Raw genomic sequence first — 25153 nt, 5'->3', positions numbered from 1 at the left:
TTTGTTTTCACTGTAATTAGTTTACAGAGTTGTGCTATTGTGAAGGACCTGATCCTGATTTGTACTAATCAAGCTGTATATACACTGTCTCTTTGGGGACAGCTTACCTGGTAATCACTGTTAGTGTCCGGTGACAGGGGCTGGATACTGCAGGGAGTGCTCTGGTGTTCATGTGTACTTACAGAGAGGGTGAGGAAGTGAGTAGTTGTGGCACCAAAGATTGTTAGTTTCAGGGAGCTAAACCACAGTAGGCACAGACAGTATTGTTTCACACTAAAGACAGGTAATGGTGAGGTACTTCATAACTCTGAGTTCCCTTTTGAAGCATCACAGTTATTTAAACAAGAAAGGGAATCTGGGCAAGAGAGAGGTGACTAGAAGCTTTGCAGGTCATGGTCTTAGGTTCCAGGGGACTCATCTGACTGGGCCCTGGGGGCTTTGTTTGATGACTCTAAGGTTGGGAGCTGTGAACCAGAGTCTTGAGGGAAGGACCTTATGAACTTGAAGACTGTTCCTTCCCTGAGATCTTCTTAAAGGAAACACATTTGTTTTTAGCTTCCCCTTGCTTGAACTATAACACCTGGCATCCTAAACTATGTTTGTGCAATTTACCCAGGAATGGAAATTTGTTCATATCACACCATCACCATAATACAGCCTGTAAAGTGGCAAAGCTGAATTGACAGTTAAAATTGCTAAGACTCTACTAAAGAAAGCTGAAAAAAGCAAAGAAATGTTATGGCAGCCCATTCTTGAATGCAGTAACACGCCCACAGAAGGATTTAATAACAATCTGGTACACAGCTTGATTTCAAGCCGCATGTGTATCCTGTTTCTTACAATCTTTCCATTACTACAACCGGTAGTGGTGGAAGGAGCAACAGACAAAAAGGAAGAGAGACATGCAAAAGCCAGAGCCTACAAAGCTAAGACAAGACCTCCCTGAATTACAGCTGGGAGACCTTCTTAGGATCACGTTATTGCCTCAGAACAAATCATGCCCTTTGGAAGCAAGCTATGCTTGTTGAACAGATAAACCCTCATTCATATAACGTAGCTATGCATTGGCATGTATTGCACCGAAGTCACAAACGAATACGTTTACCCACTATAAACGCAAGACAAAAACATGTCCTTAGAGGATGGTGAAATATGCACTCTACTGACACTTGATCAGCAGGACACGGAAGGAATACAGGCTAACAAGAGACTGACAGACTCTCAAAACACCACACTACCCAAAGAACCAACTGCAAGGCAATCTCTTGTCATCACAAGAAAGACTCGCACTGTTTCTAATATTCAACCACCTGTAAGATGTAGACAGGACCTTGTACAATTCTAAGGTGTGAAAGAACAAACCTCCCAAACCCTCCACTAATGTTAAATTGTGGAAAATCTCTTAGTTGCCAAGCAAGTTAAGAGTTAATCAAAAGAAACCTCCCCACTAATGTTAAATTGTATGATGAGAGAGTCTGTTGCTTTCCCTTAAAATCTAACTATTTAAGCAGGTTATGGTATTCGTTTAATTTTGCTATCTTAGATATGGTAAAGGGGATGTTACAATAGATAGTACCCCTTATTGAGAAGCTGTAGTCTCTGGTATGCTTACGTGTAGGAACCTAGAGAACACTACTTTGAAGAAGTGCTTGACAAGAAAGGACTGTTGATGTGGAGGAAGGAATAAAGCTGCATTGTCTTGGCTCTCTCTCTTCTAATGCTTGAACACTGAACAGAGGGGGCTTTGCCGCCTTCCTTTAGCAAGTTTGAAGAACTTGAGCCCAGGAAATGCAGCTCTCCCTCCAGATCCTCTACTTAGCTTCCTAAGTCCAAAGCCAAGCTACTCTGCAGTGTTAGATGTGGCCATTCAGGAAAAAGGAAAGGAGGGAGTGTCTGTTTTGCTACATGGTGGTTAAGGCTGAGAAGCAGTAATAGCTGCAGTTCTGCTCCCTAGTATTTTCTGCAGAATGTCCTCTCTCTGGTTCCCAGGTCCCTAAGTACCACAGGGGTGGTTGTTACATTCCTTATCCTCCCCTTATTGCTATAGGGCCTGATTCTGCTTCCATTTACAAATCCTGCATCATCCTGTTGCCGTTGTTCCATGGGGGCGAGGGGCAGCAGGGTAGAGAGAGAGAGAGAACGAACACTCTCAAGGATACCTGCCCCAGGACTCAGAGTATGGGCTCAATGGGAGAGGGATGCACCACATGTTTCTAAAGCCTTCACCAAATATGGAATCTTGTGGTCTGCTTTTTAATTTCTGGATGAATCCATATGCAGGTGGAAATACTTGGAGTGAAGGGGTTATCACAGTGTATGGTGTGGCTCACAACTGAGAGTGCCTACCTCAGGGCAGACTGTCAGAAAACTGGGCAGACACCTTAAACTGGTGGTGTGTTCTATAATTAGATTTCCCAAGCCACTAACAAATGTGAACTCTTGGATCACTATACCAGTCTTACCACTGAGTCACAGACGGTCCTCTTAGACACTTACCACCCAGACAAACTGGCCTTTGTGATAAAAGGTCACTTATACCAAAAATCACATCACATCAGGTTGCTCCCAGTTCCAAGAGGTCAGTCATTTACCTCAAATCAATTGGTACTCTGGATCTTACAACAAAGACAATGCTGATAGCTAATTCTATAGTGAACTAACTGAACGTTTATTAGCTAAGAAAATAAAGTGAAAGTTATTGAGGTTAAAGCAGGTAAAAATATATGCACAGGTGACTCAGTCTATAATTCCCAATGGTTGCAGAGATGTGGTAATCTGCCAGTTTTCCAAAAGTCTCTCAGGGCCACCCAGAATAACTCCAGAGATCTCAGTTTTCTCATTCAGTTGTTCTGCCTTGTTAGAATCCAAACAGTCCAGAGATGCAGGATCTTTCCTTGAATCCATACTTATAGCTTCTTCTCACAGAAACCAGCTGTTTCACTACCGCCATGGGCTTTTCGTTTGATGATGGACTGTGAGGAATGCATTTTGAGTCTTTGGCCTCTGATCATCACACACGATGACCACTTGTTTTGAAATTAGCACTTTTCTGTTACAGTTCTTCAGCTGCATTTCACAAGGCTTCTTTCTCAGTTGATGGGTTATTTAGTTAAAGGGGTATTCATAATGTAAATGTTATTACATTATAACAGCATACAGATAAGTGAAAACAATGCTAGCAACTTCCCATTAGTTTTCATGAAGTTTAAACACAAATACACTCTTATACATTTAACAATTACTTTGATCTATACTAATGCACAAGTGAATTGACCTGGGGCTTTGGCCTGAGCTGGCAACTAGTCTGCCAGCATCACAGGGGTAATTATAGTATGGTAGTGCCTGGGGTAATTGGAGTAGGGGTAACTTGTGGTTCAAACAGCAGGGGCATTAGGATAATTGAGATATAATTGAAGATGGGATAGCTGGTGCTTGAATAACAGAAGACTGGGAAAATCACAGTTGGGATAATTCAGGCTGCACTGTAGCTATGGTCAGGAGAGTTATTACTTCCTTACTGCAATACATATTTTGTGCTATGCATTCAGAAGAGGAGGTAGGAGAGCTGAATTGGGCAAAAAAAGGTAGAGGTAGTATTCCAAGCTCCACTCATTTAAAATGCCTATTATAATACATTGCACAGATCATAATGTGATTCCCTAACAATTAAAATGGAGTTAACAGGGTTGGAATTATAGATCTGTATTTTAGATAAAATATATTACTAGGATTATTCCTAAATATTGTAAACCCAAGAAAATCAGAGTTAAGATTAAATTTAAAACGAACCAAAATCCATTCAGGTATGGAAATGTGCAATTAGGGCACCTCGACAAAATTAACTTTATGCCATAATAACATCATCCACTATTTTAAGGCATTATAGTGTCTGTATTCCCACACAAATTTAAATTTATATTTAAAGACACACTAGATCTTATTTCCCTTCATGTGTCATTAGAAGGCAGAGTTAAGGTTGTCTGGGGGTCCTAACTATGCATTTCTACTTCTTTAGCATGTTTTCAAAAAGGCAGCTTAAGGGACAGTTGCCTGTGTCCACAGTTCCATTGAGATCAATAGGAGACCATAGTCATTTTGAAAGATGGTATTTCTTCATGGACTCCTCTGAAGTAGATCATTGTAGTTCAGCTTCTGCTGAAGGATCAACTTTGTTACAAAACATAATAACCATAAATGACCATTAATCCTTACATATTTATTCAAATAGAGCCTATGTACAAGATTTCAATGAGTTTTAACAATAGGGCAGACTTGAAGAGTTTTTATTATTCCATTATTAACCATCATTTGGGGGAAAAGTCTGATCCAGGGTGCTATATTTCTTAAAGGCCACATTTTAAAATTAAACTAACTAATTAATGAATTTGTAAATTCTCAGAAAATTCACTGTGTGCTCAGAGTAAGTCCTGTAAGTCTGGGGATGACAAACTGAAAGAGATGGCATTCCTGCTTTTAATGCCAAACTCCTTAACTATCGAGCTATGAGTAGCACCTCCATAATAATCTGCCTCCTTTCTTATATGCTTTGATCAGCAATTAAATAGTTAACATTGCCCTTTATTAATGGGCTTCTGATGCAACCCATGGGAGTAGAGGTAGTGAATACCCCTCAGTCTGGGGCAGATGTAGATTGTGTGTGATTAAAGCCTTGACTCTGGAGCACATCCTGCCAGCCCCTACACACCACGTCCCAGCTTGCTGAGCTGCCCCAAGCTACCCTTCCTGCTCAACGCCCTATGTTGTTAATGTTTGGGGATAATGACAATAAGTCTATACTGCATTTGTCTGATCCCTACTCTCAGTTTAGGCAGGGTCTACCCAGGCTGCTGGGATCACCTGGGTTGGGTTGGGGGCTACACTGTGATAAACAGTTATTAATTGATAACACCTCTCTGAGGTGCCCATTGTACATCTAGCCTCTGGCTTGGCGTGTGCACACGTTGCCCCGCTGGGATGGAGCCACTGGCTCCTATCAGCCAGCGGGCTGCCCTGTCTTCTCGATGCGTCTGCGGCTACCTGGGGCCCGACCACTGTAGAGGTCAGCCTCCTGGTCACGTGATCTTTACTGTTTCAGAGCAGCAGCCATGTTAGTCTGTATCCGCAAAAAGAACAGGCGTACTTGTGGCACCTTAGAGACTTAGCCCTGGTCTACATTAGGAGTTTAGGTCGAATTTAGCAGCGTTAAATCGATGTAAACCTGCACCTGTCCACACGATGAAGGCCTTTTTTTCGACTTAAAGGGCTCTTAAAATCGATTTCCTTAATCCACCTCTGACAAGTGGATTAGTGCTTAAATCGGCCTTGCCGGGTCGAATTTCGGGTACTGTGGACGCAATTAGACGGTATTGGCCTCCGGGAGCTATCCCAGAGTGCTCCATTGTGACCGCTCTGGACAGCACTCTCAACTCAGATGCACTGGCCAGGTAGACAGGAAAAGGCCCGCGAACTTTTGAATGTCAATTTCCTGTTTGCATGGTCACCTGCAGCTTGCCACGCTGGCCAGAGCTCATCAGCAGAGGTGACCATGATGGAGTCCCAGAATTGCAAAAGAGCTCCAGCATGGGCCAAACGGGAGGTACGGGATCTGATCGCTGTATGGGGAGAGGAATCCGTGCTATCAGAACTATGTTCAAGTTTTCGAAATGCCAAAACATTTGTCAAAATCTCCCAGGGCATGAATGACAGAGGCCATAACAGGGACCCGAAGTAATGCCACGTGAAACTTAAGGAGCTGAGGCAAGCCTACCAGAAAACCAGAGAGGCAAACGGCCGCTCCGGGTCAGAGCCCCAAACATGATGCTTCTGTGATGAGCTGCACGCTATTTTAGGGGGTTCAGCCACCACTACCCCAGCCGTGTTGTTTGACTCCTTCAATGGAGATGGAGGCAACACAGAAGCAGGTTTTGGGGACGAGGAAAATGATGATGATAGCTCACAGCAAGCCAGTGGAGAAACCAGTTTTTCCGACAGCCAGGAACTGTTTCTCACCCTGGACCTGGAGGCAGTCCCCCCCGAACCCACCCAAGGCTGCCTCCCGGACCCGCCAGGCAGAGAAGGGACCTCTGGTGAGTGTACCTTTTAAAATACTGTACATGATTTAAAAGCAAGCATGTTTAATGATTAATTTGTCCTGGCATTTGCGGCTCTCCTGGATGTACTCCCAAAGCCTTTGCAAAAGGTTTCTGGGGAGGGCAGCCTTATTCCACCCACCATGGTAGGACACTTTACCACACCAGGCCAGTAGCGCGTACTTGGGAATCATTGTAGAACAAAGCATTGCAGTGTATGTTTGGCATTCAAACAACATCCGTTCTTTATCTTTCTGTGTTATCCTCAGGAGAGTGATATCATTCATGGTCACCTGGTTGAAATAGGGTGCTTTTCTTAAGGGGACATTCAGAGGTGCCCATTCCTGCTGGGCTGTTTGCCTGTGGCTGAACAGAAATGTTCCCCGCTGTTAGCCATGGGAGGGTTGAGGGGCTAGCCATGTGGTGGGGGGAGGCAAAATGCGACCTTGGAACGAAAGCACATGTGCTGTGTATTTAATGTTAACAGCAAGGTTTACCGTGAAAGAGCGTAGCCATTGTTCTAGAAAATGTCTTTTTAAATACTACTGCCTCTTTTTTTTTTTTTTCTCCACCAGCTGCACGTGTTTCAATGATCACAGGATCTTCTCCTTCCCAGAGGCTAGTGAAGATTAGAAGGCGAAAAAAACGCACTCGTGATGAAATGTTCTCTGAGCTCATGCTGTCCTCCCACACTGACATAGCACAGACGAATGCGTGGAGGCAGACAACGTCAGAGTGCAGGAAAGCACAATATGACCAGGAGGAGAGGTGGTGGGCTGAAGAGAGGGCTGAAGCTGAAAGATGGTGGCAGCGTGATGAGAGGAGGCAGGATTCAATGCTGAGGCTGCTGGAAGATCAAACCAATATGCTCCAGCGTATGGTTGAGCTGCAGGAAAGGCAGCAGGAGCACAGACCGCTGCTACAGCTCCTGTGTAACCAACCGCCCTTCTCCCCAAGTTCCATAGCCTCCTCACCCAGACGCCCAAGAACGCGGTGGGGGGCCTCCGGTCACTCCACCCCAGAGGATTGCCCAAGCAACAGAAGGCTGGCATTCAATAAGTTTTAAACTTTTACAGTGCTGTGTGGCCTTGTCCTTCCCTCCACCACCACCCCTCCTGGTGCTTCTCTCCTCCACCACCCCTCCTGGGCTACCTTGGTAGTTATCTCCCATCTGTGTGATGAATGAATAAAGAATGCATGAATGTGAAGCAACAATGACTTTATTGCCTCTGCAAGCGGTGATCGAAGGGAGGAGGGGAGGGTGGTTAGCTTACAGGGAAGTAGAGTGAACCAAGGGGCGGGGGGTTTCATCAAGGAGAAACAAACAGAACTTTCACACCGTAGCCTGTCCAGTCATGAAACTGGTTTTCAAAGCTATTCTGATGCGCACCGCGCCCTCCTGTGCTCTTCTAACCGCCCTGGTGTCTGGCTGTGTGAAACCAGCAGCCAGGCGATTTGCTTCAACCTCTCACCCTGCCATAAACGTCTTCCCCCTTACTCTCACAGATATTGTGGAGCGCACAGCAAGCAGTAATAACAGTGGGAATACTGGTTTCTCTGAGGTCTAACCGAGTCAGTAAACTGCGCCAGCACGCTTTTAAATGTCCAAATGCACATTCTACCACCATTCTGCACTTGCTCAGCCTGTAGTTGAACAGCTCCTGACTACTGTCCAGGCTGCCTGTGTATGGCTTCATGAGCCATGGCATTAAGGGGTAGGCTGGGTCCCCAAGGATACATATAGGCATTTCAACGTCCCCAACAGTTATTTTCTCGTCTGGGAATAAAGTCCCTTCTTGCAGCTTTTGAAACAGACCAGAGTTCCTGAAGATGCGAGCGTCATGTACCTTTCCCGGCCATCCCACGTTGATGTTGGTGAAACGTCCCTTGTGATCCACCAGAGCTTGCAGCACTATTGAAAAGTACCCCTTGCGGTTTATGTACTCGCCGGCTTGGTGCTCCGGTGCCAAGATAGGGATATGGGTTCCGTCTATGGCCCCACCACAGTTAGGGAATCCCATTGCAGCAAAGCCATCCACTATGACCTGCACATTTCCCAGGGTCACTACCCTTGATATCAGCAGATCATTGATTGCGTTGGCTACTTGCATCACAGCAGCCCCCACAGTAGATTTGCCCACTCCAAATTGATTCCCGACTGACCGGTAGCTGTCTGGCGTTGCAAGCTTCCACAGGGCTATTGCCACTCGCTTCTCAACTGTGAGGGCTGCTCTCATCTTGGTATTCTTGCACCTCAGGGCAGGGGAAAGCAAGTCACAAAGTTCCATGAAAGTGCCCTTACGCATGCGAAAGTTTTGCAACCACTGGGAATCGTCCGAGACCTGCAACACTATGAAGTCCCACCAGTCTGTGCTTGTTTCCCGAGCCCAGAATCGGCATTCCACCGCATGAACCTGCCCATTAGCACCATGATGCATGCATTGGCAGGGCTCATGCTTTCAGAGAAATCTGTGTCCATGTCCTCATCACTCACGTCACCGCACTGACGTCGCCTACTCGCCCAGTATCGCTTTGCCAGGTTCCGGTGCTGCATATACTGCTGGATAATGCGCGTGGTGTCTAATGTGCTCCTAATTGCCAAAGTGATCTGAGCGGGCTCCATGCTTGCCATGGTATGGCGTCTGCACAGAAAAAAGGTGCAGAACAATTGTCTGCCGTTGCCCTGACGGAGGGAGGGGCGACTGATGACATGGCTTACAGGGTTGGCTTACAGGGAATCATAGAATATCAGGGTTGGAAGGGACCTCAGGAGGTCATCTAGTCCAACCCCCTGCTCAAAGCAGGACGAATCCTCAATTTTTGCCCCAGTTCCCTAAATGGCCCCCTCAAGGACTGAACTCACAACCCTGGGTTTAGCAGGCCAATGCTCAAACCACTGAGCTATCCCTCCCCCCAAATTAAAATCAACAAAGGGGGTGGCTTTGCGAGAAACTAAATGGCCCCCTCAAGGATAGAACTCAAAACTGGGTTTAGCAGGCCGTTGATTTCACAGAGGGAAGGAGGAGAAAATGAATACAAAACAAATCTGGTTTATTTCTTGTTTTGAGCCACTTCATCTATCTTTATACATCTTGCTGGCAGCAGACTGTGCAGTACGACCGCTAGCCATCATCATCTCCTGGGTGCTCGGCCGAAGATGGTGCAGTATGACTGCTGGTCATCACCTTCTGCTGGCTGGAGGTTAGAAGACAGCGCACTGCCGGTAGGACTAATCGCCACAAGATGAAACAAGGGAAATGACTTGGCTGAGTCACTCCCATGTTTGCCCAGGCGTCCGATTAAAAGAGCACCCAGGACTACGTCGATGACAGCTACCAGTCATACTGCACTGTCTGCTGCCAAAAGGCAATTTGCCGCTATGTAGCAATGCAGTACCACGTCTGCCAGCACCCAGGGAGATATACGGTGACGGTTAGCTGAGCGGGCTCCATGCTTGCTGTGGTATGGCATCTGCACAGGTAACTCAAGAAAAAAGGCGCAAAACGATCGTCTGCCCTTGCTTTCACGGAGGGAGGGAGGGAACGGGGGCCTGATGATATGTACCCAGAACCACCCAAGAAAATGTTTTAGCCCCATCAGGCACTGGGATTTCTACCCAGAATTCAAATGGGTGGCAGAGACTGCAGGAACTGTGGGATAGCTACCCACAGTGCAACGCTCTAGAAGTTGTTTGCCTCGGTACTGTGGACACACTCCGCCGACTACATGCACTTAGAGCACTTGTGTGGGGACACACACAATCAACTTTATAAAACCGCTTTCTACAAAACCGACTTCTATAAATTCGACCTAATTTCGTAGTATAGACATACCCTAACAAATGTATTAGATCATAAGCTTTTGTGGGCTACAGCCCACTTTGTTGGTTGCATAGAATGGAACACATAATAAGAAGATATATGTATATATATACATACATACAGACAAGGTGGAAATTGCCATACAAACTGTAAGAGGCTAATTAATTAAGAGGCGCTATTATCAGCAGGAGAAAAAAAAATTGTAGTGATAATCAAGACGGCCGATTTAGACAGTTGACAAGAAGGTGTGAGGATACTTAACATGGGGAAACAGATTCAATACGTGTAATGACCCAGCCACTCCCAGTCTCCATTCAAACCCAAGTTAATGGTATCTAGTTTGCATATTAATTCAAGCTCAGCAGTTTCTCATTGGAATCTGTTTTTGAAGCTTTTCTGTTGCAAAATTGCCCCCCTTAAATCCGTTACTGGGCGGCCAGGCAGGTTGAAGTGCTCTCCCACCGGGTTTTGAAAGGCGTGATTCCTGATGTCAGATTCCTGCCCAGTGATCTATGCTGGGCGGCCCTCGGCCCGCCCCGCCCAAGGGCCCACGGCCTTTGCCCCGCCCCCGCGCTGCCTGCAAGCTACGCTCTGCGCACCCCCCCCCCCCCCCCGCTATGGTGCAGGCGGCGCTTCCGCTCGGAGCCGGATGTTGGCGGGTTTCTCCTGCGAGCGCGTTCTTGGTGCTGCTTAGTGCAGGGACGCTTCCGTCCAGCTGTCGCCTCCTTCTGCGTGTCCCGTCCCCCTCCGCGCTAGGCCCCGGCCCCGCCCGCCCTCCTGTCCCGGGTCCTCCGCGGCGCTCACTTGGGACTCGGCCCTGGCCGTTGATGACAGGTGAGTGCCGGGGCCTCGGCTCCCGGCCCGGTCCCAGATCCTCCGCCATTTTCGCGCCCGAGGAGGCTGCCCCCGGAGTCGGGATGGGCGAGGCGGCCGGTGGGGGAGGATCCTAGAGCTGTTCCCTCCCACCCCCCCCTCCGCCGGGCCGGCTTCCTTTCCCCGGGACACCGTTCCTTCTCTCCCGGTGGGGTGGGGCCCTCGCCATTCCTCTGCGGCGGTGGAGGGGGGGGCTGCTTCCTTTCCCCCCCTCGGGGGTCGGGGTGATGGTGGGGAGGGTCTGAGCGGGCCCCGGCTGTGGGTGAGGGGCGGCGCGAGAGCGCGCCGTAGGGAGGGGGAGGAGGGTGTTGCTGGGGGGCACAGCTAGGGCGGCACAGGTGCTCTGAGCCGCGGGTGAGGGACGTTGCCAGGGTCCCCAAATGCTGCGACGAGAGGGGTTTCCCGCGTGCTGCCGATGGACTCTGGCCGTGCTCTGTCAGCTCCTCACTGTCCGCGACTATTTGATTTTACAGTTGTTGCCCTGAGCCGCGGCAGAAATAATCTCCCCCGTTCCCCTTGCTCAGGGCTGAGCGCTGGCCACACGCCCAGTCCGCGAGGGGCGAGTTGCGTTGAAGAAGTTCCGTTATTATATTTTCTCTGTGAGTTAAATGAGCGTTAACAGACTCCACATACACAGCCCGCGTCAAGTGCTGCCTCTGCTCAGTTAGCATACAGTACAGCAGTGGCATGAGGAGAAACTTTATGGACCCAGGCAAATCATTGCTCTTCCACAAGTGACAAAGATCTTTTAACTGTGTTTATAAATTAAGCTTTGAAAGCTTCACAATGAATTTCCAGGAGTTATCAGCACGTTTACACTGTTAAGTGAAAGGAAAGGTGGGGTTTCATTTCCTTCCTAAAATTAGGAAATAGAAAGTCTTTATATAAAGATTAGAGTAAGTGTTGTATCTCAGGAATTAATGCAGTTATTGTATCCCTAATGTTGTGTTTGGAGCAAAAACTTTTACCTGTCTTATCTTTGACAAATTGGAAATGCTGTGAAATTCAAAAGTTGACACTTAATTGTAGTCATCATTTTAATACGTTCTTGTCAGTAACCCTGTTTCATGGAAGGTTTAGCTAATGAACTGGCATAGCTCCTTTGAATTTATTTCCACTCCACTGAGTAAACCTTTCAGGGAAACATAAATGTGTGGTGTTAAAAATGTTCCTTCATTGCAGCAAAATCTCACTTCATTTATATATATATCAAGTGGGTTTAGAAAAAATGAGTACCTTTTATGATGTTTGCATGATAGAAACTTGGTTTCATCAGTAACATACTTAGTTTTAGGCAGCTTCCAAACTGCACTCACTCTTCTGTTGTGTTGTGTGCTCTTCTACAGCTTGTTTAGGTAAATGCATCACACGAGGAACTCTTTTAATGAGAGGCTTGTGTACAAACTGGAACCAAATTAAATCACTTTTAATTCACAACTTTAAAGTTGTTTCAATACAAGTCTGTGTGAAGTCTTATTTCAAATAATGTCCTATTCCGATCTAATTTAAATTTTTTTTAACCAATTTAAATTCAACTGAAATAGGAAACTCTTAATCTGAAATAATTATCCATATGTAGATTTGCACTAAAACTGTGAGTTAAAACTGATTTAGTTACTCTGGTTCCAGTTTGAGTATAGACCAGCCCTTTGTGTCTTAAACATTAAATGTAACTTTGTCCTTTATGTGGACGAGGACAGTTGTTTAAAAACATATTAGCTGGTTGTAGTTAACCCTAGAGATTAGTGTTAAGCATGGCCAGCTAATATGTTCTTAAAGATCACTTGTCCATGTCTATACGAGTTACAGGGGTGAAAGTAAAATGCAGCTCTTACCGGTATGGGGTTGTGCTGCCCCCTCCCCCCAGAAGTGGCAAAGCTGGGGGGTGGGGGGGGGGTCAGCATTCCCCAGCCAGTCCATCTGTGCTCCCTGGCTCACAGGAGCCCCAGGTCCTTTTAAATCGCAGCCCGGGGGCAGCTACTTCTTCCCCACTCCCACTCCGTCGGCAGCAGGGGGGCAAAAGGGGCAGTGCTTTAACTTCGCTGCCCCTTTTGCGCCCCCCCCCCATTGGCAGCCCTTCTGGTAGGGACCTGGCAGGGCAGCCAGTGGCGGGGAGGGGGGGGCGTAAAAAGGGCAGCCATGTTAAAGTGCTGCCGCGGCAGCGTTTTAAGCAGAGTTCTTAAAGCGCTGCTATGGTAGCGCTTTAAAGTCAGAGATACGGGTGGTACTGGCGGCTACCTTTTACCCGTACGCCGTACTGGCCCGTACCCCTTTACTTTCTCCCCGACTAGCTACTAAATTATTTATCATGTTAAGTAAAACATATTAGTGCTGTCTAATATAATATACTTTCCCAGTGGAGATGTGGCCTAATGCACTTCATTTTAAAGCTTAGTTTGCTTAAATAGATTGTGTATACTGAAACTGTTTTCTTGAACATGAGATGAAGTGGTTGGTTTGGAACAGAATACTTTATTCACATGAAAAACAAGGAGTACTTGTGGCACCTTAGAGACTAACATTTATTTGGGCATAAGCTTTTGTGGGCTAAAACCCACTTCATTGGATGCATGCAGTGGAAAATAGAGTAGGAAGATTCTCTCTCTCACACACACACACACACACACCATGAAAAAATGGGTGTTGCTATACCAACTGCAACGAGACTAATCAATTAAGGTAGGCTATTATCAGCAGGAGGAAAAAAAGTTTGTAGTGATAATCAGGATGGGCCATTTCAAACAGTTGACAAAAAGGTGTGAGTAACAGTAGTAACCTATCCTGAAGGATGATCCCTCACTCTCACAGAGCTTGGGAGACAGGCCAGTCCTTGCTTACAGACAGCCCCCCAACCTGAACCAAATACTCACCAGCAACCACCCAACAAAAACACTAACCCAGGAACCTATCCTTGCAACAAAGCCCATTGCCAACTCTGTCCACATATCTATTCAAGGGACACCATCATAGGACCTCATCACATCAGCCACACCATAAGAGGCTCGTTCACCTGCACATCTACCAATGTGATATGCCATCATGTTCTAGCAATGCTCCTCTGCCATATACATTGGCCAAACTAGACAATCTTTACGCGAAAGAATAAATGGACACAAACCAGACGTCAAGAATTATAACATTCAAAAACCAGTCAGAGAACACTTCAACCTCCCCAGTCACTCAATTACAGACCTAAAAGTGGTAGTTCTTCAACAAAAAAAACTTCAAAAACAGACTCCAACGAGAAACTGCAGAACTGGAATTAATTTGCAAACTGGACACCATTAAATTAGGCTTGAATAAAGACTGGGAGTGGATGGGTCATTACACAAAGTAAAAACTATTTCCCTGTATTAATTTTCCCCCTCCTGTTACTCACACCGTCTTGTCAACTGTTTTAAATGGGCCATCCTGATTATCGCTACAAACGTTTTTTTCCTCCTGCTGTTAATAGCCTACCTCAATTGATTAGTCTCGTTGCAGTTGGTATGTTTTCATGTTGTGTGTGTGTATATATATATATATATATATATCTTCCTACTGTATTTTCCACTGCATGCATCCTATGAAGTGGGTTTTAGCCCATGAAAGCTTATGCCCAAATAAATGTTAGTCTCTAGTGTGCCACAAGTACTCCTCGTTTTTTTTGCTGATGCAGACTAAGATGGCTACCACTCTACAACCTTTATTCACATGGTAATACTTGCATAGCTTGCCAAAGTGTAAAAATGACAGAATCCTTGGATCGTTGTAATAATACAGAAATATTCTTTTCATCCTTTGCAAAGGAGGTAAGTGTCAGATGGGAAAATTGAGGCACAGAGAGGTATATTGACTTGTCCAAGGTCTCCCAGCAAGTCAATGGCAGAGTTGGGAGTAGAACCCTGGTGTTCTAAGTCCCAGTCTAGTGCTCTATCCACTAGGCCACCTTATCAAGCATTTTTCAGGAGAGACTCACAGTATGCTAGGGGTTCTTCCAGTAACCACTGGTCATTGTTGTCTATTCCTGATTCATTGACAAATGCTACATAATGTGGTGTTGAGTCGACAGTCTTTTTGTAATTTAAAGAGCAGTGCTCAGTTTGGATGTTCTCTGGGTTATGTTTGATCAGTTTTAGAGTTTCACTTAATGTTTGAAGTTGGGAGGATTGGACATTACAGTGTTTGTGTGTGCCATTTGAATAGCGTTTGAGTTTTTGTGGTGTATAATGGATAAGTTAGTGCGCTTACAAATGCTTTGAGACAAGGTGTTGTACAAATGTTCGATTATTCTTGCTAGTACTTGAGTGATCTTACTGGGAAGTATTACCCTTAGAGAGTCCTTGTTATGTGTTTTTTGTTAACTGTTTAACCAATAAAAAACAGTTATCCAATAGCTAAGTAAGGTACACACAAGAGATTTACTGCTGTTAGGGATTAGTCTATTTTTAAAAATAAAATTTTAAGAGCATAATAGCAATTTAGCTACTGAGGGTTTTCAACACCCAGATACTGTTTATCCAGTACCTAACTGTAGCGGGGCGATGACTCACCGGTGCGGCACCTCCTCCTGGCCAGTGTCTCACCTGCCACTGGACCCTGGTGCCCTTTTCCTCAGGGTTCTGCCCCAGCAGTATCCCCACACTCTGGGTCTCCTCTCCCAGGGGATCTCCCGACCCTCTAAACCCATCTTGCCTCAGTAGCTACTGCCAGTCATCATCTAACCCCTGCTCACTGTGGCAGACTGCAGTGTAATGGCTACTCATGGTTGGCAAGGGGTTAGGACCAGCTGCCTCTGCTTATTCCCAGGCTCCCCCTCTGCAGCCCCAGTACCTTCTGGGCCTTTACCAAGGCCTGCAGGTTTACCAGGCTGGAGCTCCCCAGCTCCCTTTGCCCTTCCCCAGCAGTGCTCTGGCTCTAGGTACCTTGTTCCCAGGCAGCTAGCCCTTCCCACTCCAGGGCTAGGGTGAGACTCTTTACAGTTCCTGGACCTCAGCCCTCTTATAGGGCCAGCTGTGGCCTGATTGGGGCGTGGCCCCAGCTGTGGCTACTTCCCCCAATCAGCCTAGCTCTTCCCAGCCACAGCCCTCTCCAAGGCTGCTTTAACCCCTTCAGGGCTGGAGAGGGGTGACCACCCCGCTACACTAACACAGTGAGGTCCTGGCCCATGAATGAGATGCCTAAGTTCTACCCGATAAGAATAATAATTCCTCAAATACTCATAGTCTTTGTGTTCACCTGGATTCCTCATTGCTTCTTGATGATCAGATAGCTGTAGCCATAAAAAAAAAACAATGCCCTTTTCCATTTGATTTACAAGAAGACTGTACCCTACTGTTAGATTTGCATTGTGATGCATGAATTTGAGACATCCAGAATTGTTTGGAGGGAGGTAGTTTGTATCTTTCTAAGGAATTAAAATCTGTTGAAATAACATGGAGGCCACTTACATACATACTGTAATATCAGGCAGCGATTCACTGAAGAAAAGTTATCAGGTGACTATGAAAATATCATTAATATGAACTAGTGTGCTGTTGGATAGCCAGTGTTGTACCTAGAGAGGTGAGCTTTATTTCTGTTTGTTAAATTGAAGCAATAAAGATGTGCTATGAATTTGTCTACTGGGTAGATTTAGAGACTTGTCCACCTTCAATAGATCAAAATTTTACATTTTCTAGGTCTAGCCGTTGTCAGAGGCTAGATACTGCACTGTGAGACCATATTTTTTAAAAAAGTCTTCAACACTTCTGTATTACTATTCCAGGTGAAAAATAATCCCTTGAGAGAGAATAAATTCATACATTTAAAAGGATGGTGTCACTTTGCTTTACAGTGGGAGGCACTGAGTCGATATCATGTGAGGTAGAGCATTAGATGGAGTCTCAAGAGACCTGGTTTCAATTCCTAGCGCAGTTATAGACTTGCTGTGTGTGACCTTGGGCAAATAATTTCATCTCCCATTTGTGTCAGTTCTCTATCTATGAAATAGGGATAATAATTCCCTACCTTCCATATAATTATCTAGAACTTGGATACTCTGAAGATGGGATCCACATAATTGTTGTTGGATAACAGATTTCAGATAGGCTAATGAAAGATGGAGCCCTGAGATGGATCTGGGGCAGTATTTACTGCCTCTTCAGAACATGGGAATGAGGGCTGGGCTTTTCACCAGTACATTGCTCTTGAACTTCACTAGTGGGTTCTCTTACTGTCTTTCACAGCGGCCCTTGTCTAGTTGGCTGAGTCCTCTGGCTAGTAGCTGCCTAGTTAACTTTTCCAGCCATGGCATTTCAAGTCATGGCATTTAACAGAGTAATTTGTCAGCTGGCCAAATGGGAAGTTCAGTTACCATCCCTGGAGAGGTTCCTTTCTCCTTTCTGACCCTTCTAAAAGTAACAGAATACTGAAAAAATATAGTAGTTTGATATAGCCAGTAAATATGTTGTCACAATAGCTACTGAGAGCTTACACTTTCACTGTCTGGTTTTTAAAGAAAACTGCAGTGTTAGTTATGCCATAATTAAATGAATGTATTGTGTATGTAATGTTGAAATTGATAGTGCTTGTGTTGCAGTCTATAATTTTGTTTTCTAAATGATGATATGCTACAATGTATATTGAAACTAAATTAGTCTTGTAATAAGTGTCAAGTAGATTAAATATTTGATCACCCTTACAATGATTATCCTTCGCTTTAGCATTGCTACTATGATATCTAATATGGTATAATGTTTAAATGTGTATTTATTTAGAAGAAACAACTATTCTTTTATCCTAAAAAGCCAGTTGACCTGACTTTCAAATCTGCTGAACGCTTGTAACTCCCACTGAATTCATGAGGGAGTTGCGAGTGCTCAGTGTACCCGAAAATAAAGTGTTCACAGAGTACCTCAAAATGGAAGCGTTGTGTTCTCACTAATTTCTGGAGCTATATGGACACTGAGAACATAACTGCATAAGCTAGGAATTCAATTAAAAATTTTTGTTAATTTCAAAATCAGTCACATACAATGAAAGGCTTGCCAAAAAATAATTAATCACTCTTATTTTCAAACATGACCTGTGGGAAAACAATGACTTAAAAGTGTTTGAAATCAATCTGTTTAATCGGACTTCATTTTTGCGATTATCCTCCTGTTCAACAATAAGAAACTTTCAGATCTACTTCATTATGTACTGCACACTAAAATAGCTAGTTGTTATTCTGAAACTTAATGTTTGATAGGGAGATATTCAAAAGTACTTAAGGGATTTAGGAGCAAAAGGTAATGGGACTACTACATTCCTTATTTGCTTTTGAAAATCTCCCTCTAAAGTATTCAATATCAATATAGATAGAATTTAACAAAATTGAGCAGGGAATGGGGAAAATGAACTTGGTTCTTAGGTAAAAGAGATCTTGCTACAAACTCTTCATTCTCCCTGACCTCCTCCATGTTTTTTCCCAACTCTTTTGTTTTTCTGAACAAACAAAAAAGGAGCTGCAGTGCTTTAATCATTTCATCTGCACTCTGACACTTCCTAAAACGGATTTCCTCTCTGGCTTGAAGCAACAAGCTTGCCCCTTGCATTCTTTCCTTGCATTACACAACTTGTTCAACTCCTGAACAACAGGAAAGAAACATGCAAGCAGAGTAGGTTGATTGTTGCAGTAAGTGCCTTTCTGAAAAGAATGGAAGTCTAATACTAGTTTGCACCTTAATTTGAATTAGTGACTGCTGCTTCATCATCATCGTCCAATAAAGCACAACAGTAATTTGTTACACAAATCTATTCCAACTCTAACAAAATACTATAATTGAGTCAATATATGGTAACTTTTATCACAGAACGGTAGGTGATAGGGCTTTACTTTCTCACATCTTAAAATGTTTATTAGTTGTATCATGAAAGGATAATTGAAATATATGAATAATATGGCATTGTAAGAATAGGTGATTATTCACAACTAGGCTATTCTCCAGAGTACATCATTTGTCCCTGCTTGTGCTGATTGGTAGCAAATGAGTTGGACACACACCTTTATTATGTCAAGGCTTTGAGAAATCACTGTGGGAGAAAATACTATCCAGGCATTTATTGTAACACTTGAGCTGTCCGAAGCTTCTTGGCAGAATGAGTATAGATACTCATTGTGCTGATTCTATAGTACATCTGTATTAGCATTCTAAAATGCAGCTAGAATGCTGTTTAACAATATTGCATTATTAGATCCTACTGCTGTACAGATTGTTTATTCCTGATCAGCTGTCCCCCTTTTACACTAAGAATTAGCTTTGAGAAGTTCTGTTTGGTTTGGAACCAGGGTTCAGGAGGCAAGTGGATCATTGACTCATGCTGGCTCTTCAGCCAGGTAGCTCTGTCAGCAGAGGAGAGATGGGTATGGCTCTTTTCAGAAACCATTGATACCACTTCCTGAATCAGCAGGAAAAAAAGCCAATATACTTGACTAATCAGACTAACTATATAACATGACAATTTTAAGTCTTTCTCCTTGTTTGGGTCAAATATGGTGCTTAGTATTGACGTGTGGTTATTTTTTTAAGTCTGGCATGTTTTAGTTGCTAAAGATGTGAAAGACTTCGGTTTATGTGCTGTTTACTAATCAATATTTAATATGGTTTTCATAGGATATGTAACATGACACTGATACTCTGGACAGGTAACTTTAATTGTTCGAAAGCATTACCTAATAAGGGGCATCCAGGTAACTGCCAGTAATGAGCACCTTTATTGTTTTATGCTGTAGGATCATATTGCCAAAGACATTTTTTGTAAAGCCTACATCACAGAAAATGTAGCTTATATTGTGATCACATGTTTACCTTTTTGACTAAAAAATCATTTTTACAATTTTGAAAATGTTTTCATACGGATATTTAAAGGGATATTGTCAACTTGACTGTTTGAATTAGCTAATTGTTTAAACAAATCTAAAACCAACACATACTATTTAAATTTAAAAAAAAAATCTTTAATTATCGGGGTTTTGTTGTTGTTGTTTTTTGCTCCTTTACTAAAGGTTTTTATGGTGGGCACGAGAGCAACAACTCTGAATGTACTTAAGCTGCTCCCTTCTATTTCCCCTCCCTCCCTCCCTCCCTCTCTATGCACATGCTTGCCTGCTGCCTCTTCAATGTCAGCTTTGCTGCTGCTGTACTAGTAAACACTTCCATGCAAGTGCTGGGGAAGAGTGTGCATGTGAACTGTCTCCAGAGTAGTGCATGAGTCTTGTGGTTGTGCTGATGCATGAGAAAGAGAGTGTGCAACTGATCATCAGTGAAAGTGTTAGAATGCTATCATGTGGACAAAATAAGCTGAAATAATAGAGAAATGATGTTTTCCTCTAATCTTTCAGTTACTGTAATATTAGGTGTAACAGTAGGTACACATTTTTCAGAGAGAAATGATTTTTTTCTCCCAGTTGACTGTATCAAGTTATTAGTCTGTTTTTTTTTCCAATGTAAAATGTATGGGTATGCAGTTGCCAGAACTAGTGGGGGAAAGAAGTCTAGAAAGGACTGTTGTAAAGTCTGTAAAGACCTACCAAAATGAAATACCTTTTAATAAGCCAAAGCAGTGCACATTGAAGGGATTTGCGTAACCTCAATGCAACTATCTAGACATCCTTGTTGATCAAGGACAATGACTCGAAGTGAAACATTTCAAACTGATGAAAATAAATTGTTGGGTCTATCTTAGAGTTGTTTGCTACATCAATCCTATTTTTATATGTAACTAAGTTTCTTTTTATGTGATAAAAAAACTTTGGGTGAAATGAGAAACATCCTACACAAAAGTCCAGTTCTCTCCCTCCTCCTTGCATCCCAATGATTTTGTGAACCTGGTTGTGACTAGTTCCTTCTAATAAACCACAGATAAAAGAGAGTAAGGGGGCAATGCGAAGTACCAAGTGAGACTTAGTGGAAGCATTTTAGTGAAGCCAAGATACTGTTGTAGCCTGGGTTTTATTTTAGATTCATTGTGGGTTTGGTACTGGAAGTTTAGTGGGACTCCTAGAACAGACGATACATCAAGGGGCCCAAAACCTCTAAAAATAATCTTTGTATTTTAAGTAAGGAGAGAGAGAGAGAGTGTGTGTGTGTGTGTGAGTGAGAGAGAGAGAGAGAGAGAGAGCGAGAGCAAGCATTCAAGCCTTAACTAACGGTTGGAGTCCATCAGATTTTTTTTTAACTGCAGACTGTTTTTTTACACTGATTTTTATATATATAAATAAAAATCAAAGCAATTTGAAGGACATTGTCTACTTAGTCCATAATTTTCAGTAAGTTACTTTTGTCATTGGCTGAATATTTGATAATGCAGGATTTAAAAATGCTGAAAACCAAATGAGTTAACATGTAATCTTATAAAGAGTGTGATGGTGCTCATTCCTAGCTTGCTCAAGCTTCAGTATTTTGGCAGATCTTAAACTGGAGATGGCCATGGATCTGATGTAATTTTTCTTCTGATTAACTTCTTTAGGAAATTTAGTTAATAGCTCAACCTTAATAGCTGTGCCAACTCTGCTCTCCTTTTGCTCTGCAGACTACTGCAGCTATTCTTTGGGTTGTGATTACTTTTTCAGAAATCATTAAGGCTGGAGAATGAATATGTTTTCCAGTTATCTCAATGTTACATTATCAACAAAGTTTTAAATCAGTGAGAACTTAAGTTATTTGAATTGCTTTATAGTAAAACTGAGATTGCACAAAATTAAATGTTTTGAAACTGATACTGAAACCAGTTTTAAAACTGTTATAATTCCTGGATTTTTTTCAAAATTAAACTAAATTTTTGACAACAAAGTATATATTCCAATAGTTTATGCAATAAATAATTTGATTTTCTTAAATTGAGAAACACAGTGGGTCATGCATAGTAAATTTAGTTGAAGAGATACTGTCAGGTATATAACTTGGCTTTTGTTTAAACAGCCTTATGAAACCTAATATTTATAGAAATGTTTTGACTAATTAAAAATTAAATTAAATTGACTATAAACAAACGTGAAACTGACAAGGCTAGTCTCTCTCTACAAGCTGAGTGAATGTTGAAAAACTAGATTTTCAAATTTTTCAACCTTACTTTAAATTACTATCATTAGAGGTAAAAAGCAAGCACACTTATGGAATTGTGTAGACGAACAAACCGTGGTTTTATATATTTTGCAACCTGACAGTGTCCCTCAATTATCAAGTCCCTGTACTTCCATTTTCCAGCTGGGTTTTAACTTTGCATGTGTTTCAGTGAAATACAATATGAATATTGGTTGTTTCCTGGAAGCATTTTGGAGCTATCTCTAGATTTTAATTTGGAAAGTTGTTAGTTATCACAAGATAGTGAAATTATTTTTTTCATTTTGTGGAGGGTTAGTAACGAATGAAAAAGTGCAGTGTAATGTGATTCCATTCTCTACTTCTAATTATTCAGATGCATATATTTAAACTCTTAAAAATTAGTTACTTAAATTACAGCTGTAACTTTAATAGAAATCAGTCCCTCCTGGAAGGGCTTAATGAAATCTAAAACAAAACTAGAATTCAATAGACCTAAATGTTTCCATTCCAAGAAATACTTCTTACTGTGGCCTGTTATGTAGAGCAAATTGTAATGCTTAATACTTGTCCTTAGTTTATCATAGGCACCTCAGTGAAGTTATTTCCTTGAAGTAATGCCCACAGAAAGTGGAAGTTGTGCAACTGCTCGGCAAGCAAAGCAGAAGCGCAAATCGCACAGTCTTTCTATACGAAGAACCAACAGTTCTGAGCAAGAAAGGACGGGATTGCAAAGAGAGATGTTGGAAGGGCAGGTAAATGAACAGATTGATATTCAAGAACTAATTTCTTAAAACTCTTTACAAATAAATAATGGAACTGTCTTATTTCTTTGTGTACAGAAAAATAAATACAGACTTAAGTCATGAAGAATATATAGTTAAACTGGAACTTTAAGTGGACAAATGTTAATGGGAAAACTTTACAAATTATGCTGTAATACCCTTCCATAAAATAAATGTCCCTAAGAACATAGCCTAGCCACATTTATTGGGAAGCTGGTTTTAACAATCAAGCCGTGTTAAAAACAGTCTGTACAAATCAGCTCAAGTATAAATGAGATCATTGTGCACGTCCTTTAGGGCAGAGAATGACAAATCCAGGATTCTTGTGTAACTTTCATTTACCTGCCCAGAGCTCTGGTAACAGATACAAACTTGACTCCATTTTAACCTGAAGTGATTTTGAATGCTTTAGTAACTCTTCCAGTACAAATGTAGAATTTGTAAGGAAATGGGGTGGGAAGAACATAATGCAATTAAGTTCCAAACAGCCATTAACTTCATATAATGGGCAATATGGACTTGGCAAAGAATATCAGATTTCTAACTGGATTGTCCAGGAGAGATGACTTTGAAATATTAAGAACAAAATATCAGAAAAAGAAGTCATGAACTTCTTTGTAGTCACAAATCTTCAAAGGAAAAATAGGTCTAACTGTGCAAGTCTCTCTGAAAAGTTACCCTTTCTGTGGAGACAAAGGTATATTGCTTCATTTTGCTAGACAGAAGCAAAAATCCTTGTAATCAAGCCCATAAGGTTTCTCATTTAGAGTTGGTAACTAGCTTTTTCTAAGTTTTGGATTAGTTTGTAACTTACTTCTAAAGAAACCTTCACTGTGTTTAAAGTTAAACCTTAGTTAGTCTGTATTTTTTCAGCTCATTATATAAAACATCCATTTTTGTCTCATATTTTCTGAAGTACTGAGTAGGTAATGTCCTTTCTGAGACTATCTTCTTACCTTCCTTCCTGACTTAAACAAGCAGTGATAAGGGACAGCTGAGATACTGGCCGAGCAGAAAGGTTATTTTGGATTACTCCAGGCATTGGTCTAAAAGCAACCAGGACAACAAGGGCAAAGCTTGAGAGGTTAAGAGCTGCTGACATTTTGTATTTTTATATGGTAAATATTTAAAGATGGGAAGTTTTGTTTAATATCAAAGAATACAAACAGTTAGCAGGCTGTTAAGCTAAGGGTATACCTGCCCAACAATGTCAGCCTAGGGTTAGTGGGACTTGAGTTAGCTGACCTGTGTCAGGGAACCCTGGGCTTGAGCGTCTACATTACATTTTAACCCTAGGTTAAGGATCTTGACTAGGGCTCTTTCTTTAGTTGTAGGCTCCTGGTAAATTTGCTAAATTCTGCTGACAAGCACATTTGTATGACACTGTCTAATGGCTGGTCTACATACAAACTTTTAATTAAATCTGTTTTATAAAACAGATTATTTCAGATCAAGTCTGTGTGTGGACACTTTTATTTCACAGTAAAAGTGATTCAAGTTATTTTTAGCTAACTTGCACTAAAGGTAACTAAATTGATTTAAATTCACATCTTTTGTTTCAGTATAAGTTTGTTTGTAGATCACACTTGATTAATTTGTCTCCCTTCTTTAACAGTTGTTCTTGTCTATCCACAGTCCTGTCTTGTCATGGATTGTGCTGGGACATTAAATTCTGACGTTTTTTGTTTCTACAAAAAACGAAGTAGTTTTTGAGACTAGAGGTTGATTAAAGTTGGCACGTATATTGGGTCATCAAGTCAATCCCCTTGGTATCCCGATTAGATGAAATTTTATTATTTTATGAAAATATATGGTAATTTGTTCCATTGCTGAAATTTAGTCGTCATCCCCCGTCTACCCCCACCCCCAAAAAGTTCCCCCCCCCCCCCAACCTATAGTGGTTTCTCCAGTATTACTTGCTCTGTCCTCAGTGACTGCTGACTCTACGTACTTCACTTCCTGGTTGCGTACACTTCCCCACCAAGTGAAGTAAGCTGTTGTTGCCTCTTGGGGAGCCTTTTATCCTCAACCTTTCATCTGAGTGCTTAGGCTTTCTCCGAAACAGCCTTTGAAGCAGCTGACAGTGCAGCCTGTTGGTAGTGCCCTTTTCTCTGCTAGTAGATAGGTCCTGAACTAAATTTTAGAGTGCCCCTATTTTATTATCATCTTCACAACAGAAGCTGGGACTACACCCACTTGCTTTTGTTGCCTGGCTCTGTTTTCCTTTTGCCTGATACAGTCTGCACAATCAAAAACAACGAGGAGTCCTTGTGGCACCTTAGAGGCTAACAAATTTATTTGGGCAAAAGTTTTCATGGGCTAAAACCCACTTCATCAGATGCATTCAGTGGAAAATATAGTAGGCAGGTATAAATACGCAGCACGTGAAAAGATGGGAGTTGCCTTACTAACTGGGGGGGTCTTTTCATGTGCTGTGTGTTTATACCTGCTTACCGTATTTTCCACTCCATGCATCTGATGAAGTGGGTTTTAGCTCACGAAAGCTTATGCCCAAATAATTTTGTTAGTCTCTAAGGTGCCAC

The 25153-nt window shown here is 42.6% G+C and overlaps 1 protein-coding gene across 3 annotated transcripts in view; it reads left to right on the top strand.

Moving 5' to 3' along the window:
* Nucleotides 1–10557: 10557 nt before the first annotated feature.
* WDR37 (WD repeat domain 37) overlaps nt 10558–25153 on the top strand; it is a 65987-nt gene continuing 51391 nt past the window's right edge. The window contains exons 1-3 of one of the 3 annotated variants that reach the window (XM_074946241.1): nt 10558–10744; nt 19399–19430; nt 22403–22580. In XM_074946241.1, coding sequence (XP_074802342.1) covers nt 22443–22580 — 138 coding nt within the window. In that variant the 5' untranslated portion in view covers nt 10558–10744; nt 19399–19430; nt 22403–22442. Of the gene's footprint in view, nt 10745–19398; nt 19476–22402; nt 22581–25153 lie in introns of all 3 variants that reach the window. The other 2 variants (XM_074946242.1, XM_074946240.1) reach the window with 2 other exon arrangements.

The sequence above is a fragment of the Natator depressus genome, chromosome 2, assembly GCF_965152275.1.
Source record: "Natator depressus isolate rNatDep1 chromosome 2, rNatDep2.hap1, whole genome shotgun sequence".
Taxonomy (NCBI): domain Eukaryota; kingdom Metazoa; phylum Chordata; order Testudines; family Cheloniidae; genus Natator; species Natator depressus.
Note: the sequence above shows the minus strand (reverse complement) of the source record. Positions and strands in the feature narration are given on the sequence as shown.